Raw genomic sequence first — 25,750 nt, forward strand, 5'->3', positions numbered from 1 at the left:
GAATGAGCAAGAAAGGACATTTGTTCAAACAAATGTGAGAGCAGACATTCTTTGTCACTGTCTGCCTGTGGGGGCATGACAGTTGGATTTTCTTGTCATAAAGACAAAGTGTGTGCAACAGTGTTTTTATGGTGTGTGTCCAGCACTCTATATCTGATCAAGCCAGTTTCACAAAAACACTCAATTTTGGAAGTGTCTTATTCCATGACCCCATTAGATGCTGCCAGAGTCTCAGACTCAATATGTTATTTATTCTGTCTCTCCTAGTCACTCTGCCTTTGTCTGACATGTATTCCACTACTTCACTATATTTCCAAGTATCTTTTCCCTAAAGCTTTGATTTATCTGTGGAGCGAGGGAGCCATCTAGTGCCATATCGTAACTGCAACCAAGTATGCCCATTTAAAAGTTACAAAATCTGGTAAATTCTAGGTTGTCTCCATTTCAGAAAACACAGTAACACCATTTGTGGAAAAAAAACAAAGTAGTGCATATTCATCCATCCATTCCCACACAAATGCTATCCCTTCCATTCCCTGTACTTCCTTCCACACCTCCAAGTGCTTTACTACAACGCGCCCTTTATGCTCATTGCTCTCTTGCCCTTCACCTTCCTTCTTCTCTTTTTATCGGTGTAATTAAAAAGCTATAATTTCAGCCAGTAAACAAGCTCTCCAAGACCACCTTTAATGTGTTCCACCAGATCAACCAAATATAAGAGAAGAAGAACTTGAATAGATCTTTAAGTTTTTCCTCCATACTTGACTTCCCTAATCACAATAAGCCAGTCCAACCTATCAGGACAACACTGGACCAAAAACACAACCAACTCAAACATTTGTGGGCACATTTTTGAGTATATTTTGACAGCCTTCTGGAGCATAAATTAAAGGCATTCCTTCCATTTGTGTTAAATTTTTAAAATAGATGTGTGTTAATGTCATTCAATAATACTCTGTTTCCATGTTTAAGCCCACAAGGGGTTTGGAAAGCACAGGGGAGACATTATAATATTGCTGCTGATAAGAGGTGATGACACTCCTATCAAAATAAAATTGGCCATCATCACATGTATTAATTTCACAGCTTTGGAATGGTGCTCTGGAGAAAAAAACAAAACAAAAAAAAGAAAAAAAAACAGCAATTTTGGAGGTGTGGTATAAGAGGAGATAAGTGGAAGACATTAAGTCCCTAAGCTGTTGCCTTTGTAATTGTTGTGCTATAATTCATAAAAATACATATAAATAGGTACTGCAAAATGAATTTATGTTTAATTAAATACTTTAAAATTAAGTGGCCATCATTGACCTTTGACTGACAAAAGCAACGAGCAATTCTTAGGAACAACTTGAGAAAGAATTTGGGGCATGAGCTGAATAATGACATGCAAAAAAAAACTGAGTCACGTCGTTTGTTAAGGTTTTTTTTTTTAAAAAAAATTGATTTCTTCCTCTTCTTTCTAAATGGAGACCATGCCCGTTTAACTTTCCTTGAAGCATCTAAAAGTATTAGTACGTCTCTCTATAAGTTCTTTATAAACGTGTTGCTGAGAAACTGCGAATTAGAATGATAATCATGTGGCTATTTTTTGCTTATGCCACACACTTTTAATTTCCACACTAAATTACTAAAGAAATAGAACCAGTCTGCCTTTAATACATTTTTATTATCATACAGCTGGTCAAACAAAGTGTTTTATCATCACGCTTGTGATAATTCTTATTTCAAGATGTAAAAAGCTGCTCCGCAAAGCCAAAACCTTCACATCTACATCTGCACTGATTAACTGGCCACAACTTGGGTGCTTATATTGAATCCAAGAATCGAACCCCCAGCTGGGTTTGCTCAGTGACAACAGTTTACTCAAGATGACCACAATCTCAGTAAAGTTAACAAAAAGAGCAAAAGCTAAGATGACTTTGTATAGCAGATGGAGGGTAAGAACCAAGAATATGGAGCCACGGGTGGCTGGAAGATAGAGATTATGAACGTCTGTTCTGCTGTGGAATTCCATCTTATATTACAACAATCTAAGGCAAGATGACAATTTTAAGCACGACAAGTAACACACAATTCCAATTTTATTAAAAGCTCACAACACTTTCTAACAGATCCCCTGACAGCAGCAATGTGGGGAATAGGATAGCGGGAAAGCACAAACTGAAAGATAATCCAAATTTCTGCCATTCAAAGCAAGCAAGACTGTTGATTACCCTTTGATTATCAGGTGACTTTAAGTGTATACCAAATTCTGGTCTGATTTTGAAATATATTTACAAAGCTTCAGTGAAAGTTGCAATCTCAATATAATATGTAATGGAACATGCAATATAAATACAATATCTAATGTCTTATCGCATAAAATTATCAACAAATAAGCGCAAATGCGGAAATATATCTGGGTTTGAATATGAATATGGGAGAGCGTTGATGTGAGTTAGTGTGTATGCATGTGTGTGTCCCCCTACCTGGCCAAATAATCATTACGGATCAGTAGGAGGTGCTGCATCAGGGACAGGAAGTGGCTTTCAGCTTTGGAGTCCTTCACTGTGTTGACTAAGATATCGAACACTTCCCTCACATCATTGAAGCAAATCCAGTTAAGGATTAATTTACACATTAGGGACAAGAAGACATAACATTTCCAAACATAATTACTATAACAGAGTTAACAACAAGAAATTACAATTTTGGATATTCTTGTATCTACTTTGATGAAGGCTTGGAACAACACAACTGTAATTTCTGCGGAATTAGACTAAAAGAAAAGAAAAACAAAAGACAGAATTGTAGGCAACTTGATCATTTTTTTTCCATTAAGTATGATGACACATTCAAATCTATTAGAAGAAAATGTCAAGGCTTTCAAAGTGCTGCAGCTTATCTGTCTGTCAGCACATATAACATGAAGGGGGAGAGACAGGAAGCTCTACCAGGGACCACTGAGACACTTGGTGGTGAAAATTGTAACTGCATATTTAAAAAAGCAGCAAGAGTTGAAAGCAGCTACAGGGACTTTTTGATTAGATTGTTGTTTCAGGGCAACACGGACGCTTCTATGTGAGAGGTTTAGTGGGTGATTTCCCATAAACTCAGAAAAACAAATACTTGGATTACAGAGCAGCTGTTACTTGTGGTTTGCTTTACAGCACTATAGATGAGTAACCAAGACCAGCAGGATGCTATAGCAAGATGACAATTTGACTATCTAAAGCCACCAGATCATACAAGCTTGTGTTTATTAGGTCTGACAATATCAGTTTGGCAAAACTCTTAGGGGAGAGTGATGAAACTGCAGATGAGGAAAAGGGTATAATCGGTTTTGGACTGAATATTATAAGGCGACAAAAAAATGCAAACATATATGTTAAAATAATCCATACTCCAGAATGGAAAAAGAAGCATCTGATAATTATTTTTCTCAATCAACAGCAAGCAAAGACAAAAAGGGAAACCATGCTGCCAATCCTTTAAAGTTCAGTTCAAACACATTTTTACCATAAAAATTCTATTAATTCTGGTGCTTTTTTATGACCACACAATCTCTCAAACATCTGTGTACACATGAAAAATAAGAATCCATGTCACAACTTACCACAATACCACAACTACCATCAATGACAAACTATTTCAATGATTGCTTTTATATTTATAACGTTATTTTCCTAACATATGGAAGTTGCCTTGTCCATAATCCATAACGCTTGAAGAATTTTCATGACTGTATGAACCCTGAAAATTATTTCACAACATGTATAGATTTTGTCAGGCCAATCCTCTTTTCCTGTAAAAGTAGACCTTGAAAATTTCTATTGAGGGACATTTTACAGTGGAAGGATATTCCATCTCAAAGCGGATGTCATCCAGACGTGCTTTTAGGTCTTCAGAGTCATCTTCAGCCTGCTCATCAAATACATTGAGTTGCACCCTCAGCTCCTCATTTTCTATTGTTCGCACCTCCTAAAGGAGAGAGGAGTGTGACGGTCAAGCATTTTGAGTTTACACAGTAGAAAAAACATGTTTACAGCATATTATATTATATATATTATATTATTCATCATGTTTACATAGGCAAAAAAAGCATTTTCTGTACCGTCAGCCGGTCTCTGAGTCCTGATCTTAGCAGTTCAGAGCGAATATGGATCCTGAAGTCCAACTCCTCTCCCCGGCTGATCAAAGCATTGATTAGCTGCATACATCCACCCTGCAAAAACATGCGATAAAAACATATTTGCAAACCGAGAAATTGTTGTAGTCATCACAAAACGCTAGCTTTGATATCATCTGAATTAACAAAGGTAAACAGAGATTTTTAATTGTTGTTTATTTGTACCTTAAGCGCAATGTTGTGATTGTTCATGCCAGCCAGAAGAGGATGAAATCTCTCAATGTCCTGTTTCTCTGCCTCCTCTGTGATGGCCTCCAAAACACGCTCATGGCTGTGGAAAAAGTGGGTTTTGCTTGATGAGATTATATGAGCAGCATAAATAGTATACATTCTATTACTTCACAGGTCGGGGAAGAAAGATGGCATGCAATTGTTTATAAAAAGCCAGTCACTGTGCTAAGGTGAAAAATTCTTGACATAACGAATTGGATATTAAACTTGTGATAACTAGCTGGAGAAGTTGATGAGAGAGTATTCAACCAAACAGCTTACAGATTCTCTGGGTGTTCCAAAATGGAGATGGCAGAGAGAAGCCTGACAGCATCCACCATCATATGAGGCACCTTGGGGTTGATGGCTCTGACCAGCAGAGGAATCCCCTCATCTGACTCCAGCATGGATTTTAGACCGTACTAAAGTGAGGAAGTGAAAATGATAAAACCAAAAATATGCTTGTCTTGATTCAGATAAAACAACTGCTTCAGAAATATGGCAAATCACTTCAATGATGCACTTCATTTGTCTGCATATGTTTTCATATAAACTAGTAGATTATACTACAAACTGATGCGATAACATTATGATAATATCTGATTATAAAGAAAATATTCACTGAACCACTAGTTATCTATTGTTGTTTTAATCTTTACGAAGTAGAGTTGGTAACACTGGCTTCATTCTGCCCTCTAGTGGAAGCACTTCTACATCACAATCAGAGAGCAGACATTGTACATACTGATTATTCTATTCCTAATTCCATTCCACCGCTACACTGGAGGTTATTTTGGACAACTACCAATTGAATTTATCAACAAACTCTTGCACCGTTTTGATCTGACATTCACCATCTAAACTGATTAAAATTCAAGTGCCTTACCTTGTTGTTCATGAATGCTTTTAGACACCGAATGATCTCGTGTTGACATTTTACTCCCATCATTCTAAATAGCAAGACAAACACCAAAATACACGACAGATAAATACACTGCTTGAATAAACAACCGCCTACATTGTGTTGAGTGTCTTACGGGTACTCGTCTTTCTCTTCTTGAAGTCGTCTGAGCAGATTCAACAGTAAGGCTAGGCCTTCAGCTCCAAAATTCTGCACCCAACTGGAAGTGACAAAACCACATGATTAATACATCATCTGAGTGTTACATTTTGATATAGTTCAGTATTCAAAGCTTTTTTATTTTTTTCACTTGACCAGTTGAGCAAGTGGTTCAAAAGCCTTGTATTATTCTATATTTGCCCATTTACATTTCTTAAATAAGCTGTTAGCACATTCTTATGACACTCTAGTGACACTGTTTTGAACACTGACAGTTTTGTCTCCAAATGCCTGTTGAGCACTGCCCATGTGTAACACTCGACACAGATGAGAGGGAACTGAGATGACAAACTCCTTTGCTACTTTCGCCATCAGCTACAGGATAAGACATATTGTATTATTTTTACCACTTGCCAAATTCCAAGTGAGTTGCCAGATTTACAACCTCAATATAGCACATTAATTATCTTAGGTAATCCTTCTTGGTGAAACATTTCTGTGTACATGTATTTTTCGATTTAAAAAGACATTATGTGTATCTGTTTAGAAGTGTAACCTTTACAGTATATGCATATCACCTGACAGGGTTGTTATTGAGTGAGACTCGCAGAGATTCCAGGCAGCTCAGAAGCTGTGTGTCCCGGTAGTCTGACTTCAACTCCTGGATGTACATCAGGGCTGACTTGGAGCTCTCCTTCTGGTCTTGACCCTAATGAAGAAATACAGACACAGCAGGCACAAAAACACAAATTGTCTTCTTGTTTGAAGGATTTAATAGGTATAGTTTCCACAAGAAATCACAACAGCAGGGCTCCAAAGGCAGCAGTTGATAATCACTTAAATTTCAGATTTGGAGAAATAAATGTTGCTGTGGTTATGACTTGTTTCTTAACTGGTATTTTTGAAAGTTAAACTGATCGTGTCAACAACTATCTGTACTTGTCCCTACCAATAATGACTGTTGAGTCTACATTTTAGCAGTGAATGGATTTCTATCATGTATTTTAAAACATCAAGTCTAGACTTCCCTGAACACAGACATTCAAGGTAAGGCTTATAAATGTGCTGTCTAATCAGTTGGTTGAAAAATCACAATGTTCCTTTTGGCGTTTGGCGGGAGTTAAGGTGGCGTGTTAAGGTCTATTTGCATTGTAACCTCAACTTCATTCCCAAGTTACATTAATATGCCATCTGTATCTGGGTGTCCAATTTGGAAAAAAAAAACAAAAACAAACTATGAGCAGAATGCAATCAGCTCAGCTAGAAAAAAAGGCTAGTGGGCTAGCAAATAGTGATCTGATCTTAAAATGGTGTTCATGTTCAGCTAATTTGCATATCAGGGGTCGAATCACTATGTGAGTAGGATCAGATATCTTTATCAAAGTAATGTATACAGATAAACATCCCATGCTAACACCTGATGAAATCAGGACAAGCTTCACCTGTCAGTAAAATGACCACAACACTCTGTATATTAGCAATATGGTTTTGGAGGGTACTGACAGCTTTAGACGTGTGAAGGTACTGGGAGACCATCTCTCGTTTGATCATAATGTCTTTTTCTCTTAGAGGCTGCTGCTTCTCCTCATTCAGGTTCATGTCCACCTGGAAAGGACAAGAGAGGAAGAGGAAAAGAATCAATTAGGATGGAGGACTTCAAAATATTTTTGAGATGAGCAGATAGCATGATGAAAAATCTGTATATTCATATTCTCGGGAGAAAAATCCTTGATATTACTATATACATTTCGGCTCACAAAGTCACAATTATTGCACATTTAGACATGATGGAGACATCTCACAAACTTGCACCATCACAATGTACATTCATTGCTATTAATTTGGTCAAATTTTTTTGTCTATTTGTTTTCAGGCATGCCGATGATATGGACAATCCTACCCAAAACTGAGGTCAATATAAAAGGCATTGATACAAATTTAAAAATCCAGCAAGGGACACTGATTATTTTTCTCAGGAGTATGTCCAGTGTGCATAATGAGAGTAGTCAAATATTAGCTGATTTCTCACAGAGCCATGACCAATTCAGAGTAAACATAGAAGAAAATTAAGGATTTTCTCATAAAACTGTCCAAAATATATTGTAAAAGGTATTGTGTGAACTGTACAAAAGGGTTCTTTCTTTTGAGTGTAACAAGAAAAGATTCAATGATTGCTATCCTCATAGGCCGTGGGGTGGTTTTATACACTCAACACAATCACACACACTCACCAGCATTTGTTCGAAGAGTTCCAGAACGTATTCATCGCTGTGGTCATGCAGCATGGCACTCTGAGCATTAATCTCATAGCTAGCAGCTGAAGAATGACGCTGGCCTGACATATGGCTGGGCTTCTCCTTCTCCTTTTTCATCCTCATGCTGGTGAAACGTTCCAACTAGATTGACAGGTGAAATGACACAAGTCAGAAAAGCTATATGTTCAAGCGTCACTGTGGAGCCACGGAGGAGATGTCAATCTCCCGATCAATTCAGTCTGAAGATGAGACATGACAGGGAATTTATCTAACATGAAATATATTGAGGAAGTTTCTCTGTTAATTTTGGGATATGAGATTTTTAACAACAGTAAAAATAAGATCAAGGCTTGGTGGTTCAAAAGCTTTAAGCCACAGCACACTGCAACACAAAGTTAACATGCAGTTAAACACAATCAAATGCTCAAAAGACTTAATATTAGTCTCACTATGCCAAGTAAATGGAGAAATGTTGCTAAGTGCTGATATATAAGTTATCACTACATGGAAAAAAACATCAACTTCAGAGTGCTGTGATTGTTTGCCCAGGCTGACGTCCTTCCATAATTATTCAACAAATAATAATCTTTTGGCATGTAAGCACTTGACAGGCTCTTGTTGTTGCAGGCATGTAACAGTCACACTTAATCATGTGTCAACATGTTGTCAGTGTAAGCACACGCATCTAACATGAGTAGCACAAATGTTAAAGAGATATTTAAAGGCGACATGTTAGTGTGGATTATGTTTTGGGGACAGACAGTAACATAACATAAAATGGATAATAACAGTTGAGCACAATCACATGAACCAGGCAAGCACACAGGTAATGGTGGCAAGTGGTAACAAACCTACCTCATCAGGAATCAGCCGTTTGAGTTTCTACAGAGGATCAATGGGTGAAAGGGAATAAATTGGGATGAAAGGATGGGAAAAATCAAAAAGATGATAGGAAGATTCCATGAGAACATGGGAGGGAGAGAGAAAAGAGAAAGAATCAATTAAGCAAATATTTTTTATGACAGAGTAAGAAATACAGGAAATTGTCTACAGAGTTCATTGGTGATTCACAGCTGGAGAAAGCGTTTCATACGATGGATCACTATTATAGCTATAGCTCATCATTCATGCACTTATCTGAAGGAAAATACATCTAAATTAGATAGATAAAACATAAGGAAGGTTGTAAGCATGGGTGTCATCTTTTAGTTACAAAATCCGAAGTCATCTACAGTCAAAAGTGAGGAGAGGCGAAAGTGGCAACATTTACTCTTCTGTACACTCATGTCTTGGCCACTAGGTGTCAGGCTACACAAAGTAATCACTTCACAAAATGAAAGTCAGCAAACTACCATCCTGAGCTCTCCCTGAAAGCAGCAAGATAACAAGGGATAGACTTGTTTTCATGCTGTAAAACTGCTTTGACTGAACCACTGGCAGCATTATGAAACATAAGAGACTAATTAAAAGAAGCTAAAGTTTTGGTAAATTAGTTTCTATGGTTGTGTGAAAATGCCAAGGGGCTGATAATTAAAATCAAATTTGTAAAGTGTAATGTCATTTTCATTTTATCAAAATGTGTCATTCATGAACTAGTATGGACGTCAAGGTATTGGTAAAGGTACCAGTTTTGAATATTTTTTTTTAGTAATACCCAGCCATACTGGAAAGACAGTTACCAGTAAGCCTCAGATTACTGGCCAGGTCCTTGAACTCCTGAGCAACGCAACCCCTTAAAGCTACGATAACAACTGAAGTGCAAAGCCCTGCTGTGACCACAATTATTTAGATTTTTTTAATTCACATGCCTGAGGATCATCTGTATGGTGTGGGGTGTTTTTTGGAAATATTATTGAGAGTAAACAACTTCCTTTCTGAGTGTTGCAGTTAAAGTTTAAAATAAGTATCCATATCCATGATGAGTGTGTGTGTGTGGGGGGGGCAGTGTATTCATACTCTATGTTTTCAGAAAGACACATTTGTGGAGTGTAACTTTATATTTATTAAAAAATGGCAGTTACAAATTAAGTTGAGAGTACGTTTACTCTGTTGCTACAGTACAGCGTGTCATCTGGTTAACCACACCAACTTGATATTGCTTACAGCGTTGCCATGAATACAGAGTGAGTGTGCTTATGATATTAAAAGGGAAGTAGTGTTTGTGCAGGCACACCCCAACATAACATAAATGATTTTCTATTCATTCAAACTAACCAGGAAACCATGAACAACTGAGAAAGCTGCTTGACTAACAGTTTCACAGTAGTCACTCAGCTGAGGACCAAATGAATATTTGTCAACTGACAGAATGGCGGAGCGTCCAAAAGGGATTAATAAAGTAATCTGTCTATCTGTCTGTCTGTCTGTCTGTCTGCCCACTTCCAAGATTAAAGTGAGCTCCTCTGTACTCCTGGAAAAATTAAGTGACTACTTTGATGGATCACAAATGCCGTATATTCTTTTACTGACAAATCAATGATAAATGATGTACAATCCGCTAGATGAACCCTGCCAGTGGTAACACATAACCTTTCAGGAACCTCTAACAAGAAACAGAAACGCCAGCAAAAACACTGATCAAAGACAGATAAAAAAAAAAGAGAAGCAAATACAATGGGTTAACCCTTAACAGTAAACAATATTTTTACCACACACTGAGAGGTCAGCCTTGCCACTGCCATGTAAATATGGAGTTGGTTCTTTCTTCAAGGCAAGACTTTTTACAGCATCTATGATGTCTGACAATGTTTTAACTGATCCACCAAGTGGTCTGCAAGATAAAAAAAGAATCTGGCTTTTTTATACTGACCTAAATGGCAGATCGAAACATGAACTAGTGTTAAAAGAATACACAAGGAGGCCAAAGCAAATTTTAAAGTATTGTTATGCAAATATTAGTAGTACTAACTGTAACAGATTTTTTAATGGGCCTATACAGAACTCAATGGTGTGAGAGTGTGCTGGGGTTTGCCAATAACTTCTACGTACATTACAATCCACCAACATTCTGTTGATTCAAGCGCATGGAAAGAACTTCTGACCATCACGGCGTTGGGTCATAATTAAAACATCCCAACAACTTAGTTACCTGGGGGGGGTTGTCAAACACGATGATTCTGAGACTTCACCTCCAGAGGTGGGCCATCTCTTTTTACTTGCAGTCATATGATCGACTTTGTCATCCAAAACATATGAATGAACCTGAATTTAAATTATTTGAAACAGGTTTCATATTTGAATAGACATTATAACCTGTAATATTTCCCATATATTCCCACTCCCCTATGTCAGCACACACACCTCAGGCTCCTCTAATCGACCAGATGCAGGTCGCAAATTACACATGTACACTTTCAAGATCACACTGTTTTCTTTTGCACACCTGACCCAAAGAGAATTAACTTGTAAACTATTAAGGTTTCCAGCTGTTACTCAGCATAAATGTCATTATGAGGACTACATCATGGGAGTGGAAGTAAACTTTAGAGGGCAAAGTAAATAAATTGCTATCTAATCTTCTTCATTCTAAACATATAATTATCACAACATGTGCTTGACTATATCTTAAAGATTGTAGTTTTTACTGATTATAGTTGCAGTAATCTCATGTTCATTTATTGGCAGTATTTCTGTCTCACAACCAATAAGCATGGAAGTCTGCTTCTAGGTACATGAGTTCAAGTTATAAGGACTCCTCTCCACTTGCCAGGTAAGTGATCACATACAATATATCATTCTGTATATTATTTTGATTATTTTTTTGCATTTTGTACTCTTGATCTACAGGATCATTTAAGACATTTTTGTCTGATTCAGAATGACTTGTTGCTGATGCTTGCAAACCACTGTTTTGTAGGGCTGTAATCAACCAAAGAAATTCTTGGTAGACTGAAGCCCTCAAATTTCGACTAAAAATCGACGAATTTTATATATGAAAAATATACTGTGTCAACTATCAGCACAAAACCTGTTAAGGAATATTTAGACAATTGTTTTTGTCACGTTATAATAACTAACCGACACTATCATTTGTCCTGCGCACAGAGCGAGACTGAACAGAGGAGCTCAGCATCGCGGCTGAGACACAAATAGACTTTTAACTTAAAACTTTACTCTTAAACACAAAAGGCAAGTCCACTGTAAGAATTTTTACAATTAAAATAAAAACAATTATTAGACTAAAACACTGAATTGTGAATTCTGATATGTTCATAAACTCAAAACTGACGGGGCAACCTAAGGTGGACAAGTTAGCTTACCGTTTCTAGGTGATTCGTCGTGTTTGTAGTGGAGCTGTGATATACAAACTGTGGTTTGCAAACTTTGCATACGACTTTTTTTCCCTTTATCTATTTTCATGAAATGCTGCCACACTACAGATGTCTTTGACATGGTGGACGAGGACTGACTTAAAATGAAACTGGTGGTTTGATGAATGTATATTTAATTTTGACTGGTAGTGGGGGACACTGAGTCCGAAAGGGCCATGTTCCGCTCTGCCATTGTCGAGGAGGCTGCTGGGGCCGGCCGCGGGGGTAATCCCCGAACCCGCTGGTGGACACCAGAGGTGAGGGGAGCCGTCAGGCTGAAGAAGGAGGCTTACAGGGCATGGCTGGCCTGTGGGTCTCCAGAGGCAGCCGACCGGTACCGGCAGGCCAAACGGTGTGCAGCTGTGGAGGTCGCCAAGGCAAAAACTCGGGCGGGGGAAGAGTTCGGTGAGGCCATGGAGAACGACTATCGGTCGGCTCCAAAAAGGTTCTGGCAAACCGTCAGTCGCCTCAGGGGGGGAAGGCGGCAACTTGCCCACACTGTTTACAGTGGGGGTGGGAGGCTGCTGACGTCAACCGGGGAGATAATTGGGCGGTGGAAGGAATACTTTGAGGAACTCCTCAATCCCACCAGCACGTACTCCGTGGAGGAGACAGAGTCTGGGGAGTGCTTGGGGGGGGGTCGTCCAATCTCCGGGGCAGAAGTCGCTGAGGCAGTTAAACAACTCCGCGGTGGCAGAGCCCCGGGGGTGGATGAGATCCGCCCTGGGTATCTCAAGGCTCTGGATGTAGTGGGGCTGTCTTGGCTGACACGTCTCTGCAACACTGCATGGACATCGGGGGAAGTGCCTTTGGAATGGCAGACCGGGGTGGTGGTCCCCGTTTTTAAGAAAGGGGACCAGAGGGTGTGCTCCAACTATCGGGGGATCACACTTCTCAGCCTCCCTGGTAAGGTCTACGCCAGGGTACTGGAGAGGAGGGTCAGGGCAATAGTCGAACCACAGATCGAGAAGGAGCAGTGTGGTTTTCGTCCTGGCCGTGGAACCGTGGATCAGCTCTTCACCCTCACTAGGGTGCTGGAGGGGGCATAGGAGTTTGCCCAACCAGTCCACATGTGCTTTGTGGACTTGGAGAAGGCTCCCAGGAGCATACTGTGGGGGGTACTCCGGGAGTACGGGGTGGATGGCCCTTTACAAAGGGCCATTCGGTCATTCTACCGGAGGAGTGAGAGTCTGGTCCGCGTGGCCGGTAGTAAGTCGGACTTGTTCCCAGTGAGGGTTGGACTCTGCCAAGGCTGCCCTTTGTCACCGGTTCTGTTCATAACTTGATGTCTCTTGGAGATGTCTCTAGATCCTACACGTTGGTCTTTCAAGTCATTTTTCAGTCAGAAATGGCAAAATTCACCAATTCTATCCACTGTTTCTGTTTTATTAGAATGGAATTATATTTGTGGTGCTCAAAACTTTTAAAAATACTTTTTATACAACAGCAGGAACAGTTCCTGTCCAGGAATGTTTCAATGCCCATTAGACTTGAATGTAACATCTTCCAGGCTTCTGAAGCATCCAGACCTGAGAGAGGGCCTCTACATAAAGTAGGAGTAAGTATATCTACTAGGCTGCTGGTACCTCCTTGTACAATGGATTGAAAGGAGGGAACAAGAGAGAGAAGGCTGTACAATAATGGGGAAGAAAAAGAACGCATCCTGTTCGCTATTTTTGCACAACATCCTGTGACAGCCCACAGAATTTGAGAAATAATAGAAGAGGGTGGTGACACTGACGTATGTGTGTGTATGTGTGTCTACTAATGCAATATATGCACATGCACACAAGCAGAGTAAGTAATAGGGAGAAGTAACACAGAACAGTTGACATGAGTGAAATATGTGAACATGCAAGAGTAGTGTTTTGAAGTTCATTTTTGTTTTTTTTTCCAGAAAAACTGACAAAAGACAACAGAAAAGTGGAGTCACATCCCTTTCACTTCAATAAACTCAAATTTACTGCAAAGTGGCAGATAATTTTCAGTAAAAGACATGAGATGAAACAAGACAAATGGAGCAACACTGTCTAGAATTGCCTGTTGACTGATTTATCACATAGTAACAGACTTCAACAAACTCAAACTTAAACCTAACTTTTGGTAAATATACAAGAGTAACAAACACAGGCAATGCTGAAAGTACTTCTCCAAGTCCGAGGAAATAACCATGATTAAGAATGACAACCAAAGAAACAGAATGCATGATATCCTTCACTCTCCTCTGTTATACACTAAACAAATGTCTAGCAGCACACTCACTTCCAAGCAAAGGCAAACTAGAGTTTATGTCTCTGTGCACAAACAGCACACTAGTAAAATAATAATCACTTGGACTATCTGAAAGAAAAAATGAATGTTGCATAAGGTTTTTCTTAGTATCAGTAAACTACTGACTGCCAATTCATCCCTTAGCATCTTAAATCCATTCATTGTCATGCTGTTGTTGTTTGACAAATCCTTTTATAATTTTGTTTTTGTAGTGGCACCAATTATATCAGGTATTTAATACTTTTTAAATATAATTTATCATACTGTATCTCAACATATGAGGCTTTTTTTTGTCACTGTATAAAAGTTAAATCTTTCAGGGTCACAGACTCACTTAAGGTGATGAATCTATTCTGGGGACCACTTATTGTCAATCTAGTTATAAATGGTGTTTTGCAACGCACGCATACACACACACACACACACACACACACACACACACCGCAATTCTGAGTACGGTATTTCAGTGCTGTAGTAACATTACTTCCTACTGTGAACCTACTACATTCCTTACTACAGTCGTATGTGTACCTGCCTCAAAAAAAAGGTCACAGACTTTTTGATTACACAATTCCACTCATGTCCCTTAATTTAAACTTTCCACAATTACCCCAGCATAACTTGTTAGTGTTGCTGACTTCATTCCCACACATGCAATTTCTGCCTTCTTTACTCTCTTTATCTGTATTTGTCTTTTCTTGGGTTGTTGCCTTAGACCCCTCCCCTCCTTTCCATACCCCCCTAGAGTGTGGTCATTGATGGTTCACTTGCATTCTGTTGCTCGGTCGGCCTCCCACTGTCTGTAATTCCCTGCCACTAAAAGTCCATTAACCAATACAGTTTCATGCTAGTATATAAAGCCATTCTCCACTTCATACTATGATCTTCTTCCTTCTACATGAAGAGAACAGGAAACTGTGTGTGACGGGTTATGAGTTGGGGAAATAGAGAAGACATGCAAAAGAGAAAAAGGGGAGCTTTTCAGCAATAGTACATGGGTCTGGCATACTGAGTCAGACCCTGTATTTAACATGGCATTATCTTAAATCAAGCATTTGCTGAGGTGGTTCCCCCAGGAAATAGGTGCACTGTTGCAAAAGGCACAGGCAGGCAAGATTTTATGCATGAAAGAATGTGCACTTATTGTTGACACGAATCAGACTTCACATAATAAACACAGTACTCCTGTATCTAATACATAAACCCATGACCCACACAATGTTCCCTTTAAGATTTTTGTCAGCAGTGGGAGAACAGCATTTACCTCAGTGTTGCACACCTGCCACAGGTATAACAACAATAATAATAACTCCTCTATTAAGACACAAAATATGCAGTTGTGTGCCAGGGTTTGTATTACAAGATTATTATTAGCTACTTAGCTTGCTGTACAGGGCCTGCTACATGTGTTGAATAACTTTGTCTCTTACAGACCCCATAGGGCTGAACACATAATCTAATGCTGAGCACTCCTCTGCAAAGAAAATAAAACAAATCTCCTAAAACAAATACTTGACTAAAAGCACTTACTGCCACTATTATTTATGCCACTGTATTGACTCAGCTGAAGCACACAAAATAGTTTAGAGGCGAATAAATGTCGACCTGGCCAGAGGAGGGCGGTGTGGAAAAGTGAAAGAGTAAATGTTACAAACAGAATAGTAACAGCTTTAGCAGTCTGTGTCAATGTGAGTCATAGAAACATTTCCAGGGTGGAGCACATCTATAAATTTGGCACATTGTAGTTCCTAATATTCTAAACCAAGCTAAAATTACTCCATTAAGGATTAGTAGAGGGGAGAACAGAGTGAGCATGGCTGGGGAGAGTAGCTAAGAAAGGTCAACACAGCAGTTCCAGAGCTAACACACTCAGTGTAAGCAGGATGTACGATGGTTAAATAATGTTTTAAAATAAATTGAATAGTCCCAGATGCTTAGGCACAGTAGGGTGCTGACTCAGGCCCACAAGCTGCAGGGTTTCAATACACTGCTTCATATTCAGTCAAATTCTTTACAGAGAAGATGTGAAGGAATATTTCTTATTAAAAATGCTTCATAGAAATATTACTCACAGTTTAGTGTGTCACACCAGCACACAGCATTATTAAAACATGTAGCATACAACATGGGCCCTTGATTTTCATGCATTGTTCATTTTCAACCAAATAAATTTTGGGACCCTTTTGGGCCATTACTGGTTTGCGTCCCTTAAATATAAAAGTTTTTATTCCAGCAAAGGTCATATCATAAATAATTATGATCACAATATTAACTAAACAACAATCATGAATATAATTTTGGCCATAAATGTGCAGCCCTTTTCTTACCTTAGAATTAAAACAAAAAATGTAAGTTCCTTTTTATTTTTCTTCTTGTATTTCAAAAGTGATTTACTGAAGAACCACTGCTTTGAAAGTTGTTGAATAAAAACCACACAAGGGCTGTGCCACAGTCAATTTCTGAGTCAATTCAGATTAAACTGTTCAATAAGATGGTTAGCTTGATAAAAGCTACATTTAATGGAAGCTTTCAATGAAAGGGGATATACAAGCAACAGTTCTCAAACTGTGTTTAAACTCTTGTGACAAGGTGTATGAAACTGTGGCTAATCTGGCAGAAGGAAGAGATTTTCACAATTTGAAGAGACTCATTTGACTTGGAAGTTCCCTCACAGAAGATTAAAATCATCAACTTTCCGCAATCTGTGTTGAGTTAGGCTGTTTATGTCAGCCTTTACGGATGGTGACCCTCCTTGCTGACCCCCACTTCAAGCAGGGCACAAAAAAATAACCTCCTTATGTTTTTTAAATGAAATACATAGATTGAAAAACGGTGAATCATGTTACTCCTGTGTGATAAACTAAAAGGTAAATATGCCAAACACAAAAAAAGTTGGGCCAGTTTGATCTTAAGCCAGTATTTCACGACAAGGTGTTGCAATAACAGACTTCAGGGAATCCATTTGACTTGGTGGCAGTGATGGATCTCTGGTTTGACTTGCGAACCCCAAATACACTCTTGAGTAATAAGAAGAAGCAGAGAGAGAGACTCACCACCTTAGTCTACCTCAGCTTTTTAATACATACAAAGCACACTTGAACTTCTCCAAGACATTACCAGGAAAAGAGTAAGGAGTCATGGAAAATGTAAGGAGTCACATGAGTCAGACTGGACAGTATGACTTAACTCTGTACGCTCCCAAATGTAAAGCCTGTGTAATGTCTGATTGTGAACATGTGAGGGTAAAGCAGCCAGGAGAATTTACAACAAGCAAGCAGGACATCTTTTAGATTTTCCAGACATTATTTGAAATGCATTCTTTGCCATATCTCACATCTGGTCATCATCCCAGAAAACACACAAACTTTCAGGTAAACAAACACAACATGTGCCATGCACATCTTTTCTCTTCCCACCTACACTGACATACGATATCTCTTGTGTTGCCAGGTCAACTCAGCAGAAATTGCTCACCACCTGTAAGACATTCATGGTTCTGATTGGCAGTTTATGAACAAAAATATTATTAAGTTACTTATGTTTTCATATTGCTAACAAACTGAATACAAGTTAGATTTAGCATTCTGACATTGTCAGCACAGGTTGTTCATGTTTGCTAAAATATGTCATGATGTAATTTCAGCAAGTTTCTTGGATTAAAACTGGTTGGAACACTTGAACCCCAGAGTGCACCAGCAAATCAAACCCACGACAATACACTGACACATGTTTATATACACCTGAGACGATTAACACCAATACCACATTTTATTGTGGAATAAACCAAACACAAAGGAGTTGAATATAAATACACTTATTGGCCACATTCTTTTTACCATGATAATGGAATAGACATTATCAATACTGTTTTGACTTCTCCTGCTTCTAATTTCAGGTGAACTAGGCAATGTCTGAAAGGAGTCATAGATTAATCCAAAACTTGAGACGAAAATAAAATTAGACAACCAACCTCCACTGACTCATGAACGAAACAATTCTAACATACGATTCTACATAATGGCATAAAATACCAAGCTACAGTAACTAAAGATCACTCATGTCACTCTGGCAAACTATGGCATCATGTTATTAATACTGGTACATCTGAGAAGATGATAATGAAGTCATTGATAATGTAATGTGGGAAAGATGATATTACTGCTTACCCAGTACACCACACATGATTATACACCCTCACCGTCTGTCTGAAGGCTACTGTGAATGTATATCAATAATAATGATTGCACTGAGGTCAAGGACATATCTTAATCTATGGAGTGTATTGCAGACACAAGCCAAAACTTAGAGGTAGATTCATGTAAGAAGCGATACATCAGGGTGCTAGTGGTTTCTGTCTGACTCATGCTTATTCTAGCCCCACCAAAAAATGTGCATATATTAACACAGCTATTACACTAAATGATTTTACTATAATTTTCTTTCTTTATCTACATTTCTTTCAAAATTGAATGTGTTTTCCAAAGCTGAAAGCACTGGAGCATATATTTATAGTACCATCTGGACTGCTTTACTACAAAAATGCACTCTGCATGCTAGTGAACCCACCTATTCTACTGATGTACCAGTTCTTCTAATCAACACTACCCCACTGACAAAAAAAAAAAAAAACAAAACCTCAGTCTCTCCAGCTTGGAAAACATACTATTGGAATCATGCCCAGGAGGCGCTATTTACATAAAAACTCTCTTCAACAAAAAGTCTGGACAAACTGTTCAGTGTTTAAATTACAAAACTCCTACAACTGATTCCTCCCAGTATGTCTGAATGGGAAAAATAAAGAATCCAAATACTCTGAAAGTAAAATCTGAGAGAGCTTGAGTGGGGTAGAACTGTTCACTTAGGGACCAATATGTGTCTTCTGCGGCCCCTCTATGGTTACTGATTGTCAGTGGACACAATATCACTTTTCACCTGTTGCTACACATGGCCAAAGGGTTTGAATTACACAAAAGTTTGCCCTTGCTGCCGTCATTACAGATGACTTTGCTCCCATCTAGACTCCACAGTGAATCACTCTCTGTGGCAAGGTGGAGGCAACGTGATGTCATGAAAATTAAGTCAGCTTGGAAAAATTCACGAGTAAATGTCACACCTTACAATTCTGTAAAGACATTGTGTCTATACAATAATTAATATGCAAAAACGTAGAAAATGTCTGTGTAAGTGGTTTTGCAGACAAGAGACATAGAGACTTGTTTTCAAATCAGATGTTTAGAAAATAATAAAACATTTCACTGATGTATAGAGCTGTTGTTCAGGAGTGTCCTGACATGTACATCAAAGTTAGAGACAACTACTTCATTTGAGACCAACCAAAACAACTGCCGGGTAATAATTCAAGGTTTACACCAGCTGGAAGACAACTTTAAGAGCTGAGACTAATTACAGGTAAGGAGACAGTTAGTTATTTTGTAGCTTCACTAGAATCATGAGAACAATTAGAACCATCAGTGAGAAAGTTGCAAGACATTTGACCCCAGCACAGAAATAGTTGACACAAGGAAGATGATACACATGAAATACTCACAAATTTCTTTTTCCCATCTCCATCCTCATAATTCTTCTTTCCTTTCTTGTCTTTCTTGGTGCCAACAGCTGAGGCGGAATTTCCCGTGTGTGGATCCATATTTAAAAGTTAATCCGATTCCTTGAACTGGGTGTCAAAATAGAACGGTGTGGCGGTTAATCTCCCGGCACTCAGACGTAAATCACAAAGCAAATGTTTCTTCTGACGTGGTATTTGGACACAAGAAAAGGCCAACTGTTATTCCCCCTTGGGCCTATGCTAGTATCCTGGCTAACTAGCACCGTATTGCTAATGACTTGGTGAGGAGCCAACTACACCGAGCGAGCCCCTCGCTAAGCCGCCTGTCTGTATTACAGAAGGAGGGAAATTCAAAGCATAAACTCGAGTCCTCGGGATGAAAAGTAGAAGGCAACCTGTTGCGTCACTAGAACAGAAACGGGTAGTTAATTTTGCCAGTAACTACATGAAGCGCAGACTAAAGCTTGAACAAAGTGAGTTTTAAGTCTCGAAAGTTTTCGATAGTAACGGGGCTAGCATTAGCTTCAGCTAGGCTAAGAGTGCCTGCCTGGCGACATTAGGTGAAGTCTCGGTGAAAAAGAAAGAAAGGGGGGAAAAAAACTCCGCTCTTTCCACTTCAACCAGTAATTTCAGACGACGGCTTGTAGTTACGGACGACTTGGCCCGACTCTATATCCCACATTGGTTTACATGTCTAACACGGTTAACTTTTTAACTACTGCATGACAGCAATAAAGTATCTCCCGCAGAGACTTCCTGTTCTTCTGACGGTCTGAGAGTGGGAGGAGCCTGAAGCCTGCAATTACACCTGAGAGAGCATTACACTTCCAGCTACATCCCCAGAGCTGCTGGGGCTTCAGACGCTATTCCATCCATTTCAGGATGCAATATGTTTCATTTGTATATATCGTTTTTTTTTTTTTTAAGTCATATAAATTTATATCTGAGAAATGTGAAAGGCAATGCGTAAACATCCGCCAGTTATTATAATTTGGTACAACCTATTCACAACTGTTGTTTCTCTTTTGGCAAACTGAGTATGAGGGGATTCGATACAGGCCTATATAGAAGTAATTTTAAACAGTAACTTGTTCCCAGTACTACGTGGTTGCACACACCTACTGTTGTGTTACAATGTTTAAAAGCAGGTTCAACTTTCAATCACCATGTAAAAAAATGCTAGTGAAATTTCATCATTATTTACAGCAGGTGTTTTTGTTTAAGGACTCTTTCAACATTTTTGTTGATGTAACTGTTGACTCTTTTATGCGACTGTCAGACACTTCATGCATTGCAATCACATACTATGAAGCACAATCAGCCTTAGAGCTCTATCAAGTGGTTGAAATATAAACTGCAGGCGCTGCAGTGCAGTTGATTGACAGGAGCACCAAGTGATCTTTATTTTTTTTATGTAAAGTGGGTTTTGTGCATTCAGAAATTCGTTTGTGTTGGGTTGATGTAAACTCACAGAAAGGAGTTCTATAACAAAATAACATTAAATATACATGCAACCTAATTCCAGCAATGATTTATTAAAGAAACCTCACTGCATTTTTTTCCAAATGTGCTTATCAAACCAGTCCATAGCAGAATGTGTTCCAAAAAACAAGACTGGGTGATTGGCTTTTGAAAACATACCATAGGGTGTCTTATTTCAGTCCCTCTCACATCCAGTAAACATATTAATTATACACCACAGACAACAATCAGTGTTTTGCTCCTATCAGTGGAATTTTATCTCTTGGATGAAGCAGTTAATGAATGTTTTCTAGAAGTCGGAATCTGCAGTGCCCCTGGTTTTGTGTAATTTCAAGATTGTTCATTACAGATACACCTTACCTCTGAAAACCTGCACACACGTGTGCTCGCTCACACACACATACACACACACACACACACACACATACACACACACACACACACAAACACACACACAGGATTACAGAGATAGGCTCATCTATCTGTCTTGGTATGTGAGAGATGTTTCCAACAACAAAAGTGGAGACGATTGCACATCACCAGTGGCAGTGAAACTGACAACACTTTGGTTTATTGTACACGATGTGTCATATGCCTCAGCCTCAAGTCTTCATTCTCGAGGATATTGGTGCTATAAATTGCAGGGGAGAGGTTAATTAAAAGTGAGAGTGCAGGATAAGGCTGGCAACCCTATGGCACTCGTAAATACGCCACGTACAGCTGTATTAGAAGATTAACAGTTGGGCCTTCCTGCAAGCAGCAGCAGCAGCAGAACCACTATCTTCTGTATTCACCATTAATATGAAAAGATGAAAAGAATTCAGAGTATTTGAATATCTTTATGTCACAAGAGGCTGGCATTCTGCCATTTAATCACCATTTTACAATGGACAAAATAATGAAAATTGTCCGCTGATTGCATCATTTCACAAGACAAACAATGATAAGTCACATTTATACAAAATATTTTATATACAAACTACTGTAGATCCTTTCTACATTAATATATGTCACATTTCCATGGAAGAGAAACGTGCAAGGCCAGTGTGAAATACTATGCATTTGGTCCTAAGCGGCAGATGCCTGGGTACATTTGTAAGCTACTAGATAAATTAATAAAGGCTAATGCGTCAAGGAATATAGAGTTTGTTTCAGATTGCACTGAGTGTTGAGGGATATAATGAATGGTTTCACATTTTGGCCATTGGTTAACCCAAAAATTAGAGTTTGATCAGATGTTCCACTTCCTCCCTCCTGCAGTAATAGCAAGCACACCATCCATCTGCATCCTGTGGTCTGAATTATCTTTTTGGGGGGATGCATGGCCTGAAAATGACAACTGCTTGGATCATTTGGCCTAATCTAACCAGCCACGCAAGGTCCTGTTTGGTATTTTGGGCTATTTAGGTCATCCAAAGTATCCAAGAGAAAATGATAAAGGCAACCACTTCATGTGAACAGTACGTGCAGCAGCAGTTCAGGGGCTAGTTAGCTTTCAACCCCCTGCTAGTAGAGACCCAGAATCTTAGGGGCCTACTTGTAGGATGTCCGGGCCTCCCTCAGCGACCTGTCATATGGCATGGAGGCAAAGAAAGAGTTTCGCAGTTGACAGTTGATGAAGAACACGATGAGCAGCACCAACAGGAAGAGCAGTAGGCACATGACTATGTAGGTGATAAGGTCTGGTTTGTGGAGCTCGCCATCCCGAAGGCCTCCACCCCCCCGCCCTGTGGTGGGTCTCAGGAGTGCAGCCACACTCACTGAACCATCGTGTGAGACATTCAGGGAGGAAGGGGCGTTGGTGGACGACTGGGCCATGAGCACCAAGTTGAAGTCCGGGGTGTCGGTGGAGTTGAGGAGGATCTGCCTCAGCATGTCGTCCCAAGGGATTACCAGCTATGTGGATCGGCTGGAGTTGTGGAGGGGGGAAAAAAAAAAAAAAACACGAAAGGGTTATGTGTGTGTTCAGTTTATACAACACAGATAAAAAAAAGAAACACAGGCCAAACCTGAGAGACAAATTTAGAAACGGTCTGTGAGGATAGGAATATTTCAATTTCAGCGGTGCCTGTTTTTATTGATGCTTTATGGAAAATTTATGAGACATTTACAGGACACCTTTCAGGTTACCAGGGTGTGGAAAATCCTCCTCTAGCATGAAACTGTTCTTTTATGCCTGGACATTTATTCATTACAGAGACCTCTCTAAGATCTGTCTGAGCACCTGCGTTCTGGAAAAGGCTGCAGGGCATCTGAAGCAAAATCAGTTTATAACCAGCTTATTAGCTCTACAGCTGCAGAATTGATGGATTTTTTGGAAGGAATCTTGATTGAAGATTAACATTTATAACTGCAGGTCACCTTCCCTAATGGTTTATTAAACCCTGAGAGTTATTAATGACTTATTGGGATCTATAATTGCAGATGTGTTACAAATGAGAAGCACATGAACAAATATGAATAATCATACATTTACAACAGACAGCATTATCAGAGATAGACACATCATTGATAAAGCAGGTTTGGTGCTACAAGTCAGTCAGCCAAATGTTGAAAATGAATTAATTAATATGGCTTTATATATAATGCAACTGTAACTGATTGCTCTAAAATGATTAATGGATCCAATACTAATTCTTTCAGAGTCAGTGAGTTGAAAAGAAAAAAAAACAACCTAAACATTGTTGCCAATGTGAGGGGAGAGATCCTCCTGCATGGCACTTTTCATGACCAAGACCTCACTAATGGACTGACTAAACCAAAATCCACTTATCACCAGATACTGCTCAAAAGACGTATATATATATATATATATATATATATATATATATATATATATATATATATATATATATATATATATATATATATATATATATATATACAGTCCATTAGTGAGATTTCAGTCATGAAAAGTGCCATGAAGGAGGATCAGATCTTGGCAACAATGCTTGTGTTTTTTTCAACTCACTGACTCATAAAGAGACAGTATAGGATCCATTAATCATTTTAGAGCAATCAGTTACAGTTTATAACCCTTTTAGAATGGATCCTTATCAAAAGTCTACTAACAATAGTTTTACAAGGTCCCTGATAAACTCCATCCACTAACATGAACATGCTATGCTTACACGAGTCATAGGTCTGCTATATGCGTGTGAAGAAAGGCATAATAAAGTGAGCAAGGGCCACTATCCAGCCCAAGACTCCAATGGCACATTATGGCACATTGTCAAGTCGCTCTTCGAGCAAGCGCAAAAACGTTAAAGGAACCTAAACACGTGCTTAATATTAAAAGAATTGCTTACTCTGCTGTGCGCTGCTCGGAGTTCCGCAGGTGGGCTGGAAAAGACTAAATCCCGGCTCCGCATTCCTCAGCGTCTCGGTTCCTGTCCTCTCCAGCCTCGCCGAAGACGCTTTGTAGAGACGCAGCAAGTCGACAGCTTCAAATCTGCACCAACTGTCCATATGTCTCTGGGACGGATAAATACGCAGTCAGTACCCCCTTCCACATTAAACCAAACAGGTCAAATCCATGGGGATCGAATTCCCGGTCGGATAACGGTTCAAGAGTCAATTAAATCCAAATCAGCCTGTCACGCCTGGAGTTATGCGCAAACTGTGGTTATCGCAAGATATTGTCCAATTGACTCTGAAAACTGGTCGCGAAGTGACACGCTTGTCTCTTTGTGCGCAGGGTGCGCAGTAAAACAAGCTCGCCTTCTTCCGCGTACCTGTGCGTATAGGGCGCAGAGGAAGGGTACGCCAGATTACCCGTTTCTCTCCAGCCCGTTTCTTCTTCTATTATCCCGGAACAAACGGTCGATACATGTCAGGTAGACGTTGCCAAAGGGCTGCCCTGGGGACGATCGATCCGGCACTAGCTTAGACGAAAGGTGGGATTAATTGGGGGCAAAACAGCTGCAGCACATTCCTTCCTCTCTTCACCCTGGGTAGTGCGGGTATGACAGACAGAGAGAGAGAGAGAGAGAGAGAGAGAGAGAGAGAGAGAGAGAGAGAGAGACGCAGGAGGCACGTCACCAGATGTGTTACTGTAAGGAAAAAGTCGGTCTTACCCATACATTAAAGGAACGAAAGAAAGTTGAGTCGGAGTCACTTCTGGTTCCAGTGTGGGGAATGTGTCACACTGGGGTGATGAGAGAACAGAAAAGGGTGTGAGATTGGTGTGTGTGTGTAAGATCTTGACGGAGTTATTACTTTTTTTAGAACTCGTAAGCCAGGTGCCTGACTCATTTTGTGTATTTGACTTCATGGCACGATTGAAGAACAACTAAATTCACATGTATAAATCCTATATGCTGGTGTGTGTGTGTGTGTGTGTGTGTGTGTGTGTGTGTGTGTGTGTGTGTGTGTGTGAGTGAGTGAGTGAGTGAGTGAATGAGTGAGTGAGTGAGTGAGTGAGTGAGA

The 25,750-nt window shown here is 39.4% G+C and overlaps 2 protein-coding genes across 4 annotated transcripts in view; both read right to left on the reverse strand.

The window, feature by feature from the left end:
- LOC147251142 (protein diaphanous homolog 1-like) overlaps positions 1-20,625 on the reverse strand; it is a 33,901-nt gene extending 13,276 nt beyond the window's left edge. Inside the window, 12 exon segments of the mRNA XM_086221602.1 lie at positions 2,469-2,585; positions 3,842-3,960; positions 4,094-4,204; positions 4,334-4,439; positions 4,661-4,800; positions 5,265-5,328; positions 5,416-5,499; positions 6,017-6,147; positions 6,942-7,043; positions 7,670-7,834; positions 8,549-8,575; positions 19,823-20,625. Coding sequence (XP_086077728.1) covers positions 2,469-2,585; positions 3,842-3,960; positions 4,094-4,204; positions 4,334-4,439; positions 4,661-4,800; positions 5,265-5,328; positions 5,416-5,499; positions 6,017-6,147; positions 6,942-7,043; positions 7,670-7,834; positions 8,549-8,575; positions 19,823-19,921 — 1,265 coding nt within the window. The 5' untranslated portion in view covers positions 19,922-20,625.
- Positions 20,626-21,722: 1,097 nt separating this feature from the next.
- smim32 (small integral membrane protein 32) lies at positions 21,723-25,484 on the reverse strand. Of its 3 annotated transcripts, none has more exons than XM_086222648.1 (3): positions 25,399-25,484; positions 24,631-25,202; positions 21,723-23,231 (listed from the first exon to the last, which is right to left on the reverse strand). In XM_086222648.1, exon 3 carries the CDS (start codon positions 23,195-23,197, stop codon positions 22,856-22,858), a length of 342 nt encoding a protein of 113 aa, XP_086078774.1. In that variant the 5' UTR covers positions 23,198-23,231; positions 24,631-25,202; positions 25,399-25,484; the 3' UTR covers positions 21,723-22,855. The 3 variants fall into 3 exon arrangements, with proteins under 3 accessions (XP_086078774.1, XP_086078776.1, XP_086078775.1); XM_086222650.1 differs by having other exon boundaries at positions 24,631-24,796; positions 25,399-25,451; XM_086222649.1 differs by lacking the exon at positions 25,399-25,484 and having other exon boundaries at positions 24,631-24,796; positions 25,057-25,273.
- Positions 25,485-25,750: the final 266 nt, after the last annotated feature.

Source organism: Aulostomus chinensis, chromosome 13 (genome assembly GCF_037954235.1).
Source record: "Aulostomus chinensis isolate RoL2024-O1b breed Wild chromosome 13, RoL_Achi_v1.0, whole genome shotgun sequence".
NCBI lineage: Eukaryota > Metazoa > Chordata > Actinopteri > Syngnathiformes > Aulostomidae > Aulostomus > Aulostomus chinensis.

What these genes read in the sequence shown, in the direction of transcription:
- smim32 (XM_086222648.1), bottom strand. Translation starts at nt 23,197, where the DNA reads ATGCTGAGGCAGATCCTCCTCAACTCCACCGACACCCCGGACTTCAAC.